Source organism: Pinus tabuliformis, chromosome 1_1 (assembly GCF_031772625.1).
Source record: "Pinus tabuliformis cultivar Carrire ecotype Pingquan chromosome 1_1, CPIR1, whole genome shotgun sequence".
Lineage (NCBI taxonomy): Eukaryota > Viridiplantae > Streptophyta > Pinopsida > Pinales > Pinaceae > Pinus > Pinus tabuliformis.
In genome coordinates this window covers 963,980,900-964,000,169 of record NC_142297.1, presented here as the reverse complement: position 1 = coordinate 964,000,169, position 19,270 = coordinate 963,980,900, and the positions used below count along the sequence as shown (strand labels likewise).

Here is a 19,270-nt window from a genome sequence, read left to right as displayed (position 1 = left end):
ACTTCGGCCCTCTGGACTCTCGGTCTCACACCCCGGCTATGGTACTAGATCTCGATTGTTCCTCAGCAAAAATACAAACTCCCTCTGAAGCTCTGCTCTGCCACAACGTAGCTCTGTGTTGCCTCTACATGGCACTGCGTTGCCTCTCTGGACTACTCATTGCCCTCTTTGCCTTGCACTCTCTAGATTAGAAAAAATTCCTCCAAAAAACTATCCCTACCCCTCACTGTTAGAATATCGTTGATGACTTGTCCGGCAACTGTTGCGCTGCTCTCTTGGGAAATCGATCTCTTGATCTCACTCGATGTGTCTTTCAAATTCCCATCGAAGTCCTCCTTATAATCTTCTCCTTGAGTAATCAATGGACTAGATTAAATTATAATCAATGGTTCATATCATATTGACTCGATCTATGTCTTCTTCTAGAAGATTCACACCCATTTCTATTAATACCCTTTAATTATTTTAATTTCCTAAGTTTAGACTTAGGCATCCATTAAAAATAATTAATTATTTTAATAAAACACTCTCCTAGTGGAATTTTCCAAAACGATTTCTGGGTATTTTGGAATACATGTATCCTAGCCTCCCAACAAATTTTGAGGCTTAGAGCACATCCGATCCTACTAGAAATCAACACCATCTTCGGAGGACTTTGAGTGCCTCCGCTGTTGGGAACTTAGTTCGTTTTTGGGATTTCATAGAGCTTCATTGATGCCCGTATTCCCAACTCTAAGTATTTCCTGGGCATAGAGGCAATTCGAGTTATTCATTATGGTCCAACATACAACGAGTTGGATTCTAGGTTATTTCTAGGAGGATTTTCCTATAGTTGGAGCTGGGAATTTTGTGGTGATTTTACAGGGATAGAGAGCAATAAATTTGTGGGATGAAATTCTATTCATTTGGAAGTGCGTATGGGTTTTTGGCTTAGATTGTGCAAGGGAAGAAGGGATAATAATTGCGGAGAGACGAGGGCCGAAGATTGGAGGTAAACCTCAAGAGAGAATTTAGCTAGTGGTAGATTGGGCATAATTCCATAATATCAAACTGTGGGGCATTTTTGGCTAGTTTGGGCGATTTGCACTTGTTGGGGGTCATTTGGGGTCGGTGGATTCAACCCAAACACTTTTTGGGTTCTTGTTGGTTTGGTGAGAGGAGTCCGGGGTTAATTTTGTAGATTTTTCTAGGTAGTATTTCTGGCAGAAATCAGTGTTCTAGTCAGCAGCTAGCAACATAAAGTATTGGAGAAGGGTGCAGTTCACTCTGGGACCATTTCCACCACTTGGGTTCGTGAGATTTTTCTGGGTTATTCTGGGTTCCTTGTGAGGAGACTCCAGTTAATTTCCTAGAATTTTCTAAATAGTTTAGAGGCCCGAAACACCAATTCCATGTTGAAGTTTCTAAGTTTTCTTAGTTAGAAACCCTCCATGCACTTTATTTGATTTATTCCTACCTACGTTTTATTTTACTTAACAAGTTATTTACAATGTAAATACTGAAAATAAACACTAGTGCATGCTCAACATATTACAAATCAACGACTAAAGGAAACAGAAACAATCACACCATATGACACCATTATTTTTGGACCAATGTCCTCAGAAAAAACCTAATGTGGGAAAACCGGTGCAGCTATCTGAGGGTTTTCTTATTAATCAATATCAGAGTATAATCTGGGTGTCGAAATTGGCCTACCCATTAGAGAATTTCCTTGGCAGTAATACCTCTTAGTGTTTGACAAATCTCCTGGCTGAAACCCCAGGTAATCCTTTCGGCATCTCCTCAACACCAATCTGCCCCAGAAACCCCAGCGTCAATTGGTCTTTGGACTGCGTTAGCCCCTCTCTGCCCAACGCTGGCCCTACGTCAGCCTTAGGAGGCCCTGCGTCAGCCCTCTGACCCTTTGTGTCAGCAACGCTGGCCTCTCTGAGGCTCTGCGCAGCTCCCGGCTGCCTCTGCGTGGCCTTGCATGAGCCCTGGCTGGCTCTGCATCACTTTCCCCGGATACTGCGCTGCTCTCCCAACACTATCTCTGCCTCTCTCTCTATGTACTCAATGCCCCTCAGCTGCAACTCCCAATCACTAATTCTATCTCTCTTAGCAAACTTTGCTCTAGAGAATAGAATGACTGATCACTCTGGTGTGCTCTCCAAGTGACCTTCAAGCCTCCTCTTATACTTTTCTCTTTGACATATCAACGGCCGAGATTAAGTCCCTAATCAACGGCTAAGATTTGATCTGGCTTGATCCATGTCTTTTGGATCATTCTAACATAGTTTTATATCAATCCACATTAATATTTTAATTTCCCTAAGTTTAGACTTAGGGACTCCATTAAAAATATTAATTATTTTAATATCTCCCTAACTGTTTAGAATCTGCCCAAACCCTTTCTGGGTATTGGAGATCTCATGTGCCCCAACCTCTCCACCAAATTTTGTGGCTAGAGCACATCCAATGCTACCCCAAATTAACACTCCCTCTTAGCGAGGATTGTGCTCTAGCAATACTCCTCACTGAGTATCACTCTGATCATCCGGCATCGGTACCTGTGTTGATGCTAGGCCTTCCTGCCCAACATCCTCTGCACTGCTACATCTTGTACTGCTGCCCATGGTTCTACCACTGCTTGTAGCATCTATACGACAGCTGCCTCTCCATTCGTGCTACTGCTGGTCCTTTCCGCAACACTGCATCCGCACTACACCTCCTCTCATCATGCTGCATCAAGCTGCCCACTGCTACACTGCAACTCAGTTACTGTTAAAATTGGCAACTAGGGCCAAACTCCATGTGGGTCATCTTATTTATGGCAGCTGATATTTTTCTTGGATCCCTCTCATCGAGAGGTGTAGGATTGATCTAAAGATCATCCGATTTTGATAAGTATTCATGGAGTTATAAATTTATTTGCGTTATAAGACAATTCATCAAGGTCAGCCAATAACCAAATAAACCCCTCATGTGCTCAACGTTTTAGCATAAATAGAGGTGGTCTTCAAGTCATTTCAACACACTTGGGATCTCTTTCTCTCTCTACTTGTCTTTGGGTTTTAGTAGGAGGAGAAATCCTAAGGAATAACATTGCCCTGATCCAGAGGGCAAAAAGCTGGAACTGCTGGAAAAGACGGAACTGCCGAAAAATCCAGAAATCTGGGATCAATATGAGTGGTTTGAGACACTCTCTTGTGATATTGATCTAGGATCAATAAAACTAACTTTGGGTCAGTAAGAGTGATGTGACACACTCTCTTCAGATGAAACTGAATTTGGGTCAATAGAGAATGGTATGAGACATTCTCGATCAATTCTTCTTCTTCATGGTTCAGTAGAGCAGAGCAGTGCAGGGCACTGATGGCAGAGAATTGATCAAGGGTTTCCCCACATTGGGGTTTGTCCCTGGCTAGCGCCACATCTTGTGTCCTCTTGTTTTGGCTTGTCTTCTGCGATTTATGTTTATGTTCTATCTGCAGTTTACTTTAATGCTGATGTGATTGCTAATCTGGAAAAGATATGGAGCTAATTGTGAAAATTGAAATAAATTGCTCTAAGCATAGAACATACCTAAAATTAACATGGTATCAAAACTGAGGTGAAGACAATGCCCAAGCAAGATGATGGGTGTACCATGGTGCAGTGCGGTGAGGTGCAGCATGATGATGAAATTCAGCACAACAATAGGTGAAGGAGTCACTTTGGAGAATTAGTTGAAGTAGCATATCTTCAACTGATCTCATGTATCATCTTCTTAGAGATGATCTATGCTCTTATCTAGATAAGTCAAAGTGTTGACTTCTATTGTAAACATACTATCTCTCTCTCTCTCTATCTGTTGAACTATTGAAGAACATATAAGAGGAATTGATCAAGGGTTCCCCACATTGGGGTTTGTCCCTGGCTTGCGCCACATCTTGTGTCCTCTTGTCTTGGCTTGTCTTCTGCGATTTATGTTTATGTTCTATCTGCAGTTTACTTTAATGCTAACGTGATTGCTAATCTGGAAAATATATGGAGCTAACTATGAAAATTGAAATAAATTGCTCTAAGCATAGAACATACCTAAAATTAACATGGTATCAGAGCTGAGGTGAAGACAATGCCCAAGCAAGAGTGAAAGAGCAATCACCGAAGACAGTTGGGAAAGGACAAAAGGATCAATGGATTCCTCATCCCTCTTCAAATTCACCAAGGGTGAAGTCCAAGCAGAGAATATTATTAGAATGGCATAGCAGAATATGGCTTACCTAAATATCACTTCATTGGAAGACTGGATCTCAGGGTGGAAGGAAAGGAAGATAACTAGTTCGGCCATTATGCGAAAGAGTGTCTAAATGGCAGGGTCACATCACTTGATGATGATAACAATCATTCCAGGGACATCTTCAGTGATCAAAGGAATGACAGGTAATGCAGGTCATCAAGGAAATGGCCAACTCTTCATAGAAAGCAAGGAACCCTAGGTATGAAGAATCAAATGTTGTTTCTGATAAGATAAAGAAGCGTTATCTTGTATTGGCCATCTTCTTCAGATTCTTTGGGAATCTGGGATCAGTATGAGTGGTTTGAGACACTCTCTTGTGTTATTGATCTAGGATCAATAAAACTGACTTTGGGTCAGTAAGAGTGATGTGACACACTCTCCTCAGATGAAACTGACTTTGGGTCAGTAGAGAATGGTACGAGACATTCTCGATCAATTCTTCTTCTTCATGGTTCAACAGAGCAGAGCAAAGCAGAGCTCAACAGATCAAAGCAGATCAGAGCTCAGCAGATCAGAGCAGTGCAGGGCACTGATGGCAAAGATAGTGCAGTTGGACATATGGATCAACGGATAGAGTTCTCCCTAGTTGAGAGGGAGTGTTAAAATTGGCAACTAGGGCCAAACTCCATGTGGATCATCTTATTTATGGCAGCTGATATTTTTCTTGGATCCCTCTCATCGAGAGGTGTAGGATTGATCTAAAGATCATCCGATTCTGATAAGTATTCATGGAGTTTTGAATTTATTTGCATTATAAGACAATTAATCAAGGTCAACCAACAACCAAATAAACCCCTCATGTGCTCAACGTTTTAGTATAAATAGAGGTGGCCTTCAAGTCATTTAAACACACTTGGGATCTCTTCCTCTCTCTACTTGTCTTTGGGTTTTAGTAGGAGGAGAGATCCTAAGGAATAACGTTGCCCTGATCCAGAGGGCAAAAAGTCGGAACTATCGAAAAAGCCAGAAATCTGGGATCAGTATGAGTGGTTTGAGACACTCTCTTGTGATATTGATCTGGGATCAATAAAACTGACTTTGGGTCAATAAGAGTGATGTGACACACTCTCTTCAGATGAAATTGACTTTAGGTCAATAGAGAATGGTATGAGACATTCTCGATCAATTCTTCTTCTCCATGGTTCAGCAGAGCAGAGCAGTGCAAGGCACTGATGGCGGAGAATTGATCAAGGGTTTTCCCACATTGGGATTTGTCCCTGGCTAGCGCCACATCTTGTGTCCTCTTGTCTTGGCTTGTCTTCTGCGATTTATGTTTATGTTCTCTCTGCAGTTTACTTTAATGCTGATGTGATTGCTAATCTGAAAAAGATATGGAGCTAACTGTGAAAATTGAAATAAATTGCTCTAAGCATAGAACATACCTAAAATTAACATGGTATCAGAGCTGAGGTGAAAACAATGCCCAAGCAAGATGAAAAGTTGGAACTGCCAGAAAAGCCGGAACTGCCGGAAATGTTGGAAAAACCAGAACTGCCAAAAAAGCTGGAATAGCCGGAACTGCTGGAAAAGTCGGAAGAGCCAGAAAAGATGGAAAAGCTAGAACTGTCGGAAAAGCCAAAAAAGCCAGAAATGCCGGAAAAGTTGGAACTGCCAGAAAAGCCGGAACTGCCAGAAAAGCCAGAAAAGCTGGAACTGTCGAAACTACCGGGAACAACTGGAACTGCCAGAACTGCTGGGAACAGCCAGAATTGCCAGAACTGCTGGGAACAGCCAGAACTGCCATAACTGCTGGGAACAGCCGGAACTGCCAGAACTGCCGGGAACTGCCGAAACAGCTGGAGCATCTGTCTTCGAAGGAGAGAAACATGCAAGGGACAGCTAACTAACATTGGGACAGTTGTATGTTACTTAGCAGCAGATACACCAAGCATGCAATGTTACAGCTAGCATGCAAGGGACAAATAGCATGCAACAACAAGCATGTTAAGGACAACAAGCATGCTAGGGACAACAAGCAAGCAAGGTGCAGCCAACACATAGGTCAGGATGACAACATGATGCAGCAATGGCACATAATGCAGTACAGTGATAGATACAGTCATGATTAATGAAACGTGATGAGATGCAACATAGTGATGATGGATGCAGCATGGTCCAGTGCAGTGAGGTGCAAAATGATGACGAAATGCAGCACAACGATAGGTGAAGGAGTCACCTTGGAGAATTAGTTGAAGCAACACTATCTCTTTCTCTCTCTCTGTGCTGAACTATTGAAGAACATATAAGAAGAATTGATCAAGGGTTTCCCCACATTGGGGTTTGTCCCTGGCTAGCGCCACATCTTGTGTCCTCTTGTCTTGGCTTGTCTTCTGCGATTTATGTTTATGTTCTATCTGCAATTTACTTTAATGTTGATGTGATTGCTAATCTGGAAAAGATATGGAGCTAACTGTGAAAATTGAAATAAATTGCTCTAAGCATAAAACATACCTAAAATTAACAGTTACAGAGAAGTAAGTAACTGATCTCCCAATCTGATCTCCCTATTGGGCTAGAGACACCCACTGATGCTGAAGCTCCCTCTACCGCTAACAAGTGCTCCCTCTCTGACCTCTGCGCTACTGCAACTCCCTGCATCTATCACCGTTGCACACTTCTCTGTGCTATCCTGCATTGGTGAAACACTCCTGTGCCTCTCGCACTGCTGGAGCCTGCTAGCCTCGTGCTGTCTAGGGACTCCTGCACTATAGCGCTCTCTGTCGCTCCATCGACATCCTTCTCTACTCGACTCAACCAGTCCTGCTACTCCTCTTCGGGGCTCCCGTAGCAAGGTCTAATCCAAGAGGCTGGGTACCTCGAGGATCTTGCCCCTTCATCGCCTGTAGTCCTCTACAGCTCAATGTCTCCCTACTTCTTCTCAAGTGGTGCATGTGCACTCATGGCACAGTCATCGTCTGCCAAAACTTCCTTCTCTGCCCGTGCTGGCGCTGCCTTAGTTTCGGAAGACTCTCCCTTACTCTTCTTCCTTGGACACTGGGTCGCATAGTGACCCAGCTCCCCACAATGAAAGCACTTGATCTTGGAGAGGTCCTTCTTCTTCTGCTTTTCCTGCTTTCCCTCAGATGCTAGGGCAACATCTTCCTCCTCCTGCTTGACTTTGATCCCCTTGCTGCTGCTACCCGTCTTCGACTGCCGTTTGATCTCTTCCTAGCGAAGAGCCGTCCACATCTCGTCCCAAGGTGGGAATGTCCATCTACCCAATATACTCTGGACAAATACCTCCTAGTCTTCTAAGACAACAATCAGGGTTGTCCTCACCATTAGCGCTTGATTCGGCGTGGCTTCTATGGCAGTCAACTGATCTCGAATCTCATTCAGTCCTCCGAGGAAGGTGTCAATCGGTTCTCCCTTCTTCATCTGATACGACCTCAACTAATTCTCAAGTAACATTCTTCTCTACGCAGAAGTATGCTGGCACAATTTCTTGAGAGCCTCCCACATCTCATATGGCGTTTCCTTCTTGGCAATGTGTGGTACTACATGATCCTTGACCCCGTCAAGGATGATGCTCTTAGCCCTTGCCATTACCTCCTCGTACTTGTCGTTATCATTGGGGTCGATTGGGATAGCTATAACCTTCAAGGCGAAGTTCTTGACACGATTTTTGTCAAGTACGGATAAGATTCTGGCCTTCCAAACTGTGAAGTTCGATGCTCCGTCCAGTCTATCCTGGTCTCTTACTCCGTGTAGTGCCATGATGCTCCTCTACTCCCCTCCTGGAATTTCTCTATTCGACTCCTGTGAGTCTCTACTTCCCGTCTGGAAGTTCTCTTTTGGATTCCCTCTGAGTCCCGATTTCCCTCCTGGAAATCCTTCTGCCACTGTCGAGATGCCCCCTACTCTAATCATCTTGTGCAACTGCACCATTGATCCGGGTTCCTCGGCTAGAAACCCTCGGTAGCAACTCCTCTTGGCCTTGATCTGTCAAGTACTGTTCTGACTATAGTACCTCACCAGCTCCACTCTGCAATATTCCCACAACCTTCTAAACCCTAGTAACCTGAAGGTGAGAGCTCCTACGCTTTGTGCAATCCTGGCACCAGCAACCTGACCTCCTCAGCCAACTACGTCAGCCCTCCCAGCTACTACGTGGCTTTGCGTGAGGCTCCCTTTGCCTTCCTTAGCCTCTGCGCTGCCTCTTCCCGGTTCACCCTTGATGACGCAGGCACTGCATCAGCCTTCCTTGTTGCTACTCTGCTAGAAACAACTTTGTCACCTCGGGATAGCTGTTTTTTGCTGCTATTGCTCCACTCGACTGATGTCCTTAGTCTTCCTGTGATCTGCAATCACGCTTTGATACCATGTTTAAGTTTCTAAGTTTTTATTTACAATGTAAATACTGAAAATAAACACTAGTGCATGCTCAACATATTACAGATCAAAGACTAAAGGAAACAGAAACAATCGCACCATATGACACCATTATTTTTGGACAAATGTCCCCAGAAAAAAACCCAATGTGGGAAAACCGGTGCAGCGATCTGAGGGTTTTCTTATTAAGCAATATCAGAGTACAATCTGGGTGCCGAAACTGGCCTACCCAACATAGAATTTCCTTGGTAGTAATACCTCTCAGTTTCTGACAAATCTCCTGGTTGAAACCTGGATAATCCTTCCGGCAGCTCCTCAACACCAATCTACCCCAGAAACCCTAGCGTCAGCCTCTCTCTGGACTGCGACAACCCCTCTCTGCCCAGCGCTGGCCTTGCATCACCCTAGATGGGTTTGCGTTAGTCCTCTGACCCTCTGCGTCAGCAACCCTGGCCTCTCTGAGGCTCTGCGCAACTCGCGACTGCCTCAGCATAGCCCTGCGTGAGCCCTGGCTGGCTCTCCGTCACTTTCCCCGGCTACTCGCTGCTCTCCCGGCACTATCTCTGCCTCTCTGTACTCAATGCCGCTCAGCTGCAACTCCCGATCACTAATTCTCTCTCTCTTAGCAAACCTTGCTCTAGAGAATAGAATGACTGATGACTCTGGTGTGCTCTCCAAGTGACCCTCAAGCCCCCTCTTATACTTTTCTCGTTGACATATCAACGATCGAGATTAAGTCCCTAATCAATGGCTAAGATTAGATCTGGCTTGATCCATATCGTTTGGACCATTCTAACACAATTTTATATTAATCCACATTAATATTTTAATTTCCCTAAGTTTAGACTTAGGGACTCCATTAAAAATATTAATTATTTTAATATCTCCCTAACTGTTTAGAATCTACCCAAACCCTTTCTTGGTATTGGAGATCTCATGTGCCCCAACCTCTCTACCAAATTTCGTGGCTAGAGCACATTCGATGCTACCCCAAATCAACATTCCATTCCAACCAGTAGTAGCAGAATTTACTAGACCAACACAAAGACTTGGGGAGAGCAGTGTCCAACACTTGGGAAACTCCATTTTTACCTAAGACTTGACTAGCTTGTTGTAGCAAGCCCATGTTCCTCTTCTTCATTTATATGTACCTTATTTTCTCAGTTAATAAAATGGCTCAGCTCTTGGTACAATTTCTGGTGCAATTTGTCACTATGTTGGTGTGTTAGTTTATGGTTACATGTGGATGCTTTATTTGTCATTATAACTTAATATTTCCCACTAGGAATATTTCAATACAAACCAAGCCCATTCTTTCTGCCAAATCCCCCCACTAATCCATGCCTAGAAGTGTCCATGATAAGTAAGCAAAAACACCCAACTACATAATGAAAGCCATACAGTCATAACAGATGGGCGAGGGAGCATAACAGTTGGCTCAGGTGGCGGAGATGATGGGTAACAGGGCTCTTGGAGTTTTTTGTAAGGGTGTGAAACCATCATGGAGACTAGTTTAGGTGGTGAGACCATTCACCCTAGTTGATCAAGGTTGGTTTCAGTGGTCAAACTATCCACCCTAGACAGTCAATAAGGAGGGATCATCTAGATTCCTCATAGGTGCTTAATTGAAGTTCATTTGTAGGAGATCATGGGAACTGAGGAGAAACATTCATCTATGTAGAAGTTTTTATTTTCTTGAGTCCGAATTTTAATGGAGGCTTTGAATTCATTGACTAAGGCCAAATATCATTGAGGATGCGATTTCCCAGATAAAGATTAAGCTCATCTTTTGGAAGTTGAATTATGTGGCAGGTCCAAGTTCTCTTGGGAAGTAGGACCTGTTTGCAACATTGATTATTATAGGAGTCCAAACTATCTCATGAAGCCAAAATATTTGAGGAGGTCGAATTAGTTTTGGAAGTTGAATTAATTTAGGGAATTAGTTCCATGTTTGGGAGATCAAATCTCCTGGCAGAAGCTAGATAAGTTGTACATGTTGAATTATTTGAGAAGGAAGCCCAAGAAATTGGCGAGGTCGAATTCAACATTAGAGAGAGCAATATCTCTATTTCCTGAAGGCCAAAATAATTGTTGGGGCCAATTTCTTCATCTCTAGATGTCCAAGTTCATTATGGAAGACGAGTTCTATTTCTAGGAGGCTGAATTAATTATTGAGTCCGAGTTTTTATTGCATGGCTTTGAGTTCATTACCTGGGGTCCAAATTGATTGAGAAGCTGAGTTGATGCTTTTTGATAAACCAAATTGCCGGAGAGGCTGAATTAATTTGTGAAGGACAATTTTTTTACTGGGAGGCTCAGTTCCATTGCCAGAACAAGATAAATAGAGGGTCGAGTTATTCATTGTGAAGGCAAGGGACCAAATTGTCTTTGAGGGGGATGATTTTATTGGGAAGACAAGGTTATTTCAGAAGTGGTTGAGTTTGTCTTTGAGGCAGAATTAATTTAGGAGGAGCTAGATAGTGCCATTGCTAAGAAGACTCTAGGTTCTTGATATAAATTTCCATGTAATCTTCTTATTTAGTTTAATAAATTTGGCTTGGAGAATTTGGCATCTATTTAATGAATTTATTGAGAAAAAATTGTTAGCAGTTATTTCTTTATATTTGAAGAAACAATTGCTTGGAAAATGTTTGTAAAAATGTCTGAAAGAGAATATTAAAAATTTTGCAAGTTAAATAAGTAATATTAGAAGGGGGATATTACATAATTTCTAGTTGTGAAGCTTCCTTAAGTTAGCTTTATTGTTTATCTACACTTAAGAAAAGATTTGGTAAATTCAAGTAAATCCAACAGTTAACACTAATAAACCCATAATTTGGATTTACCTCTTGATTCAAGTCCCTTATATTTTACTTTGATACATCTCTTATATGCTTGTTTGGAATACATTGGGATGTTGCTTTCTTGAATATCATAAGCTCCTAATTGATAATCTAACCCTAGATGTCTTGGTGTGAAGCATCTATACATTCTCTTGGGTTGATTTATCTCTAATCACAAATCTGGATATTGCATACTTAAACACAAAACAGATTTGGTGATACAAGACAAACCAAATTACATATTGGACTTGTCCTTGCTTAAGCACTAGTTGGATTGCTCTTAATATCATATTATTTAAGCACTTTGTGTTCTACTATTAAGATTGTGTCTCATGTGCTTATATTTGACTTGAATTTGTTCTCTGAAAGGAAATTTGGATCTATTGCAAGTTACATTCACTAAGTTGTTGTTAGGCTAATTCTTTAATGTTAAGTTTAGGTATGTTCTATGCTTAGAGCAATTTATTTCAATTTTCATAGTTAGCTCAATATCTTTTTCAGATTAACAATCACATCAGCGTTAAAGTAAACTGCAGATAAAACATAAACATAAATTACAGAAGACAAGCCAAGACAAGAGGACACAAGATGTGGTGCTAGCTAGGGACAAACCCCAATGTGGGGAAACCCTTGATCGATTCTTCTTATATGTTCTTCAATAGTTCAGTAGAGAGAGAGATAGTACATTTACAACAGAGGTCAACACTTTGACTTATCTAAATAAGAGCATAGATCATCTCTAACAAGATGATACATGAGATCAGAAGACATACTGCTTCAATTGATTCTCCAAGGTGACTCCTTCACCTATCATTGTGCTGCATCTCGTCATCATGCTGCACCTCATCGTGCTGCTGCACATGCTTGCTGTCCCATTGTGCCACTGGTGCACAATGTCATGGCTGTCTCGTTGTGCCACTGCTGCACTATGTCATGATTGTCCCATTGTGCCACTATTGCACAATGTCATGGCTGTCCCGTTGTGATTTGCCATACCATAACAACACCATGAATTTGCTGCACTAAATACTAGTTGTCCCATGTTGTACCATTGTACCATTGTTGTCCCATTGTGCATTATATGCCATTGGCCATTTCTGTTCAATTGTTGTACCATATGTTGCACCATACTGCACCAAGTTGCCTTTGTTGTCCCATTGCTGTATAATTGCAGCACCATGTAGCATTGCTGTCCCATTGCTGCACCATACATCTTGCTGTCCATACTGCTGCACCATTGTTGCACCATACATCTGCACCATTGCTGCACCTTACATCTTGTTGTCCATACTGCTGCACCCAGTGTTGATAATATCGGTATCGGGAAAATATCGGCGAGGGTCCGGAAAATATCTTATCGGAAATATCGGCGAAAATATCGGCAAATATCGGCAAGCATAAAAAATGCATAATATATTCATTTTTTTCAGATTTCTAAACATATAAAGCAATAACAACATGAACTAAACACATTGGCACATAAATATGAAGAAGGCATTGATATATATGATGTCAAATAGAAATGATACATCAAACTTCAAAGGCGATACCAAATCCTGCTGATCCCTGATAATTGTCCAATCAAGGACTCAAACAAAATAACATCACATACCCTGCTGATCCCTGATAGTGATAATTGTCCATTCAAGGACTCAAACAAAACAATAACAATCACAAGCAAGGATAAAGTTATAAACATCATGCACCCTGCAGCAGAGTAATAAATATTAAATGTTGTATATCCTAACCTATACAGCATCTATTACTTTGATGTTGGTTACTTTGAAGTTTGATGTATATGCCAGAAAATCATAGGTGCAGACCTCTACAATTCAGGACAAACAGCAAGTCATTATGGTGTGCTTTGATCTCTTTCCATTGAGCCACCGCATAAATAGAAATAGAATAATTGAACTGGACAGATTTTCAATCAACTTCAATCAAACACTTAGAAATTAAAGGGAAACAATATCTTGGCTATTGAAGAACTGAAGGGATTGGAAAGTTGTCGGCTATTGAAGAACTGAAGGGATTGGAAAGTTGTTGGCTATTTGGATAATCGAGTGGAAGATGCAGGACATGCATGCCTCTGGCTTGGAATCTCAGTATTAAAGGCAACATTATGATGACAAAGGGAAGTGGATTAATAGTGAAGACGACATTCCTTATGTAGGGTTGGGGTCAGAGCTGGGAGTGCAAGAAATTAAGGGCAGGTTTGAGGAAGATCCACCAACAATTGAACACTGTTAAAGAGGCATTTGGAGACCATCCTGCAATCAAAACCAATGCCATCAACATCAAGTAGCAGATCCTTTTCAGCTATAGGAAATTGCTGGAGCACCAGATTCTTGAGGCTTCTGTCGTAAGGAATTTTGGAGAACAAGATATAAAATGGATTTTGGAGAACAAGATATAAAATGGAGTATTGAGTCTTATACCTAATCTACAAATATCCAACAGCACAGCTGTATTCCCTACAGTCAGTGACTCAGTATATTCTCAAGGTTGTATTTGTGTCTATTATATACTACCATATCAATGTCGCTGCCATATCAAGGTTACTTGTCATATCGGAGATCACTGTTATACCAAGTTCATTGCCATATTATAGTTACAGCCATATCAAAAATGATTGTTCTGTATAGAACCCAGTCAAGCCTCCAAGTTACCGTTGTGCTATTCTTGCATCAAAATCAGAGATATATAAATCACAGTCATGCAAACTGACTGCCATATAAAAGATCGCTGTCATAGAACAAGGTTATTGTCATGTCAAAGGGTTACTCTATCATACACGGTTACAGTCATCACAAGTATCATTTCCAGCATACATTATTCTTCACTGTCGTGTATAAGGCATATATTGTAACTGTAAGGTACCTGTATCAGTGGACAGCGCCCCAATGGAAAACCGTCGTTGGCAGCAACCTTCCAGCGCCCCTCAAACGAAAACGACAGCACCGTTTCAGCGCCCCAATGGAAAACGACAGCATCCTCAAACCCTCGGGCCTCCTTCGCAGCAAAATGACTAAACAGATAGCGAAAAAATTCATTTATACAGCTCGGCATAAATTTTTTTAACCCCATCCGCGATATTTAGGATCGTCGCGCGATATTTGGGAAAATATCGCCGAAATATCGTATTTATCGCGAGATTTTCAAAATCGGAAAATATCGCGCTATTTTCCGGCCGATATCTCGTTTCACATAAAATAGCGCGATATTTACGAATATCGCCGAAATATCGGCGATATTATCAACACTGGCTGCACCATTGCTGCACCATACATCTTGCTGTCATACTGCTGCACCATACATCTTGCTGTCCATACATCTGCACCATTGCTGCACCATACATCTTGCTATCCATATTGCTGTACCATTGCTGCGCCATACATCTTGTTGTCATATACTATGCTGTCTATAATATTACAACATTCATCATATGACTTGGATCTATCATTCATGACCGTGATTAAATCCAAACAGCAGATAGAGCATCCTTATTTAGAACAAGGTTAAGGATAGCTGAAGATGTGGCTTCTTTATCTCAGCATTTACGTGTGAGAGCATTCCTTCCATGACAGCAATGGTATTCCTTTCATGACTGCATATAGGATAAGGGCTTTTCCTTTCATGACAGCAAGGGCATTCCATGTGTAGAGCACTTCTTCTAGGACAGCATTTAGGTGCCATCTCCATTAGGCAGCGTAGCAACTAGGTTTAGGGCATCTCTTCTCCTTAGACCTGCAGCTAGGGTTTTTGCCTTCATTTCCATGGCTGTATATTACTGCTTCTTCATAGGGCAGCGTTTAGGGCTTCTCCATAGGGCAGCGTTAGGGCTTCCTTCACCGTGCTAGATCTCCCTTTCCTCCTGCGTCTAGGGCTTCTTCATTAGGGCATTGTAGAGCCTAGGGCACTCCCTCTACATTAGGGCAGTGTTATCCCTTAGGATCTCTCCTCCTACTAAGACCCAAAGACAAGTAGAAAGGAAGAGATCCCAAGTGTGTATTGAAATGACTTGAAGGCCACCTCTATTTATACTAAAACGTTGAGCACAAGTGGGGTTTATTTGGTTGTTGGCCGACCTTGATGAATTGTCCCATAACAATAATAAATTCATATCTCCATGAATACTTATCAGAATCGGATGATCTTTAGATCAATCCTACATCTCTTGATGAGAGGGATCCAAGAAAAATATCAGTTGACATTAATAAGATGACCCACATGGAGTTTGGCCCTAGTTGCCAATTTTAACATTTAAGGTTTTATCATTGACTTGGGTTGGTAATAAATAACTTGAAATCTGAAATATCTCTCTTGCTCATTTAATGAATCAGATTTGAGGTTTGATCCACTTGTTTCTAATTCAGCTAAGCATCCAAGTGGATTGCGGTGATTTAGGCTTATTTTCTTAAGGAGCTATTATCAAATAATATATCAAAGGGATACCCCTCTTAACCTCTTACGAGTCAGCTAGAGGTGAAGGGGAAGTTGTAGTGAGTTGACAATGGTACAAATCCCATACGTTACCCCAAAATGGCATCCATGGATTGGGTTCTTGACTTAGATGCTAGTTTAGGTGGTAACATGTAGCATAGACATCACTCCAAATAATAGATATGGACTTTTATTTCCATAAAATATATATAAATATTTTTAAATTCCCACATGCTAGCCAGAAAATATATATATTCTGAAAAATTGGTTGGTGTGCTCATAAACATTGTATTGTCAACATATTGAATGTAACAAGTTGTAAAGGGTTTATTTTATTACTCTAATGGAAAGTCTTTCTTTGTTACCCATCAATCCATCTTTTTTATTTTTGATAGCATATGGCTGCCACTGAAATTCACATATTTGCAATTTTGTAATTCCTTGTGGCATAGTTGTGACTCCAGAACGGGAGTGACAGTTCAAATATGTAATGAATGTGCTGATATTTTCTTATTAAGATTCACGTATTTGAGTTGATGTTGTATACAGATTTATTGTAATTGCCTATTCAGGCATATGAGTTCATGTCTACGTGTCAATTCAACATGCAGGTAACCAGACTTTACAAGGACAAGGAGCATGCTGAAGTGGAGTTCACTGTAAGAGAGATTCTCACTACTTTTTCATTGATATATAGATATGATGTCCATGTCAACGTTTGAAAATGTAGGGTAATATACAATCTGTTTTTATTCTATCCCAGTCATTTATTATGGCTGATGCATTATTTTATGCTTAGATAGTATTTGCACAACGTAGACTATTAAAGGAAAACCCCGTCAAAACAAACCATATTAACAGATGTAGGGTGCTTATCTTTGTTAATTCAGAAGTTTGTATCATTGTTTGAGCGATTAGATTACCTCGTTTCAAATAGTGGATGAGTGCATTTTTTTCATTGCTAACAAACATTATATGTAAATGTGCCTGAAGGTTGGCCCCATCCCAGTCCACGATGGTGTTGGAAAGGAAGTGATAACTCAAATTACAACAAATATGACTACCAATAAAGTGTTTTACACAGATTCTAATGCAAGAGATTTCATAAAGCGGGTAGTGTTTAATTTCTCCAGACATCTCACAGTGCATATCTGCGTTGCTGCATATATTTGTTATTTTAATTTTTATGAGAAATAGAAAATTCAAAACTGAGTAATATAAAAGTTAATAAGTTTTCTGTTAATTGCATGCTATATAAAATCAGCATTTCTTTCCCATGAAACATTCTATGATATTAGAAAACAATGTCATTATTTTGATTTAAGGAGTCAATCTAAATCGACATTAGCATAGGTTGTTTCCTAGGTTAATTGGAGAAGAAAACCCTCTGTTCTCTACAACAACTCCTTTTTATCCTTCCAAAATCTGCCTCCCCTCACCCCATTAGTGTCCTATATATTACCTTCTTGTAATATCCCAAATACAAATTTAGCAGAAAAATGCTTCAGAAATTTAATTCAACTCCATAAACAATTTTACACCAATTGGACCATAAATTAACGGCAAAAACCAGAAATATATTCTGCAACTGAAGAATAAATGAGATAATCATGCAAAAAAACTCAGCCTTATTTTATTAAATAAAATAGTACATATAATGCCAAAAATGGCTGAGAGGATGACTTCCCAAAAATATCTGCCACAAACTATATGAAGCCTCCAAATAACTAAATTGCTAGGTACAACTTGAGAATTTTGAATGAATCCAAGGGAAGAGATGGGTTCTTGCTCACTCTCATTGAATCACCCGACTAATATAGTACATAACTAAATTATTCAAGCTACACCAAAGACAAATACTCAAGACCAAGATGTTCTCAAATGATCTCCTCTTCCTTTTAAAGATTCAATAGATAGATCTCCAAGCTTCTAGAAGTATCTTATTTTGATTATTTTAATATTATTCTAGAAGCTCCCCTTTGACTCCATCTAAGTGACTTTTAATTTTATATTATTTCACTTAAGTCACTTTTGGCCTTTTCCCTCCAATTAATTATTTTCCCCTCCTTTTTATTAATTAAGTGACTAATTAAAGTCACTTCTAATTTGAGAAAATGTTAAATCTCTCACCATACTTTATATGGCCACAGGAAGCCTCTCCTCATCATCCCATCATGTAGATCTCCTTGTTGTGGTTCTAATGAGTTATTACACTGGCATGTTCCATCAAATACTCCTCCCAGAATGCCACCTCAAGTGTAATTAGTCAAGTTAGGCTCAATAATAACCCCATTTTATGGAATTTGCTGAAATGAAATTGAACAAAAGGCAAGTTGTGCGAATGATTACGCCAAGCGAACATCGTCGAATCCCATAAAAATCCCTCAAAATTTTTGGGAATCACGATTGCCGTTAATCCAAAATCCGCAGGTGTTAGTCAACGATTGTATCGCCAGAGATGAGGATCCACGAGAGGCGGTTAGTCCATGTCAAGAAACACATGGGGAACGTTGGTTTATCCAATGTCCAATGATCTCCCCCCCAACGTGAGTCGGGTGTGTATCGTACTCATGACCTACGCTCTGATACCACTTGTTGGGAATCACAATTGTCGTTAAACCAAAACCCGCAGGTGTTAGTCAATGATCGTATCGCGAGAGATGAGGATCCACGAGAGGCGGTTAGTCCATGTCACGAAACACACAAGGGGTGTTGGTTTATCCAATGTCCAACAAAATCCTCTTTGAGACCCCTGATGATGTAACCCTGCTCCTGTGGCCTAGCCATCACATACCATGGAAATCCATCCTAGCTATATTATAGAGGAAACTGAAAATGGGGACATTAAAATTCGTCTCGCCCCAAGATTGCTTTCCCTTAAGCAATCCAAATCTAACTGCTACAAAGGCAACCCATTGTGTCACATGCCTCTACGTGATCCAATCCTGCATGAATCCCAAACAAATCTCTAACTCTCCCTGCTACCAATAGATCCGCTCGGATCCCAATGCCACCACGGCCCATCATTTCAACCCACATCCCATGGCTCTAGTTGTGCTTTGTCTTTGACCATAGATGTTGCTCCACGAATAAAATACCAACTCTTTACTTCCCTCCAATCCAACCCCTGGCATAAACCAAGGTCAATCCCACTATGCTAATGTTGGGCTGGTGCTACTGGAATGTTGATGAATTGTTAGCTTGCATCATACTACCAATGGAGCATGTAGTATCCCTCACATCTAAGGGCTCCTATTGTACTATACCCCTGACTAAGAATGATATTCCATTAATATGATATCAACGCATTATGTCTCGCCAATCCATCCTGTGGGATGGATTCGAATGCATAGGCACCTATATATGGAATAAGTCCCCTATGATGCAC

General features: G+C 40.9%; 1 protein-coding gene across 1 annotated transcript in view; it reads left to right on the top strand.

The window, feature by feature from the left end:
• Positions 1-19,270, top strand: part of LOC149217702 (alpha-mannosidase-like) — a 551,513-nt gene that overhangs the window by 263,155 nt on the left and 269,088 nt on the right. The window contains exons 20-21 of the mRNA XM_089393048.1: positions 16,494-16,541; positions 16,876-16,995. Of these exons, the coding sequence (XP_089249174.1) occupies positions 16,494-16,541; positions 16,876-16,995 (168 nt within the window). The remainder of the gene's footprint in view (positions 1-16,493; positions 16,542-16,875; positions 16,996-19,270) is intronic.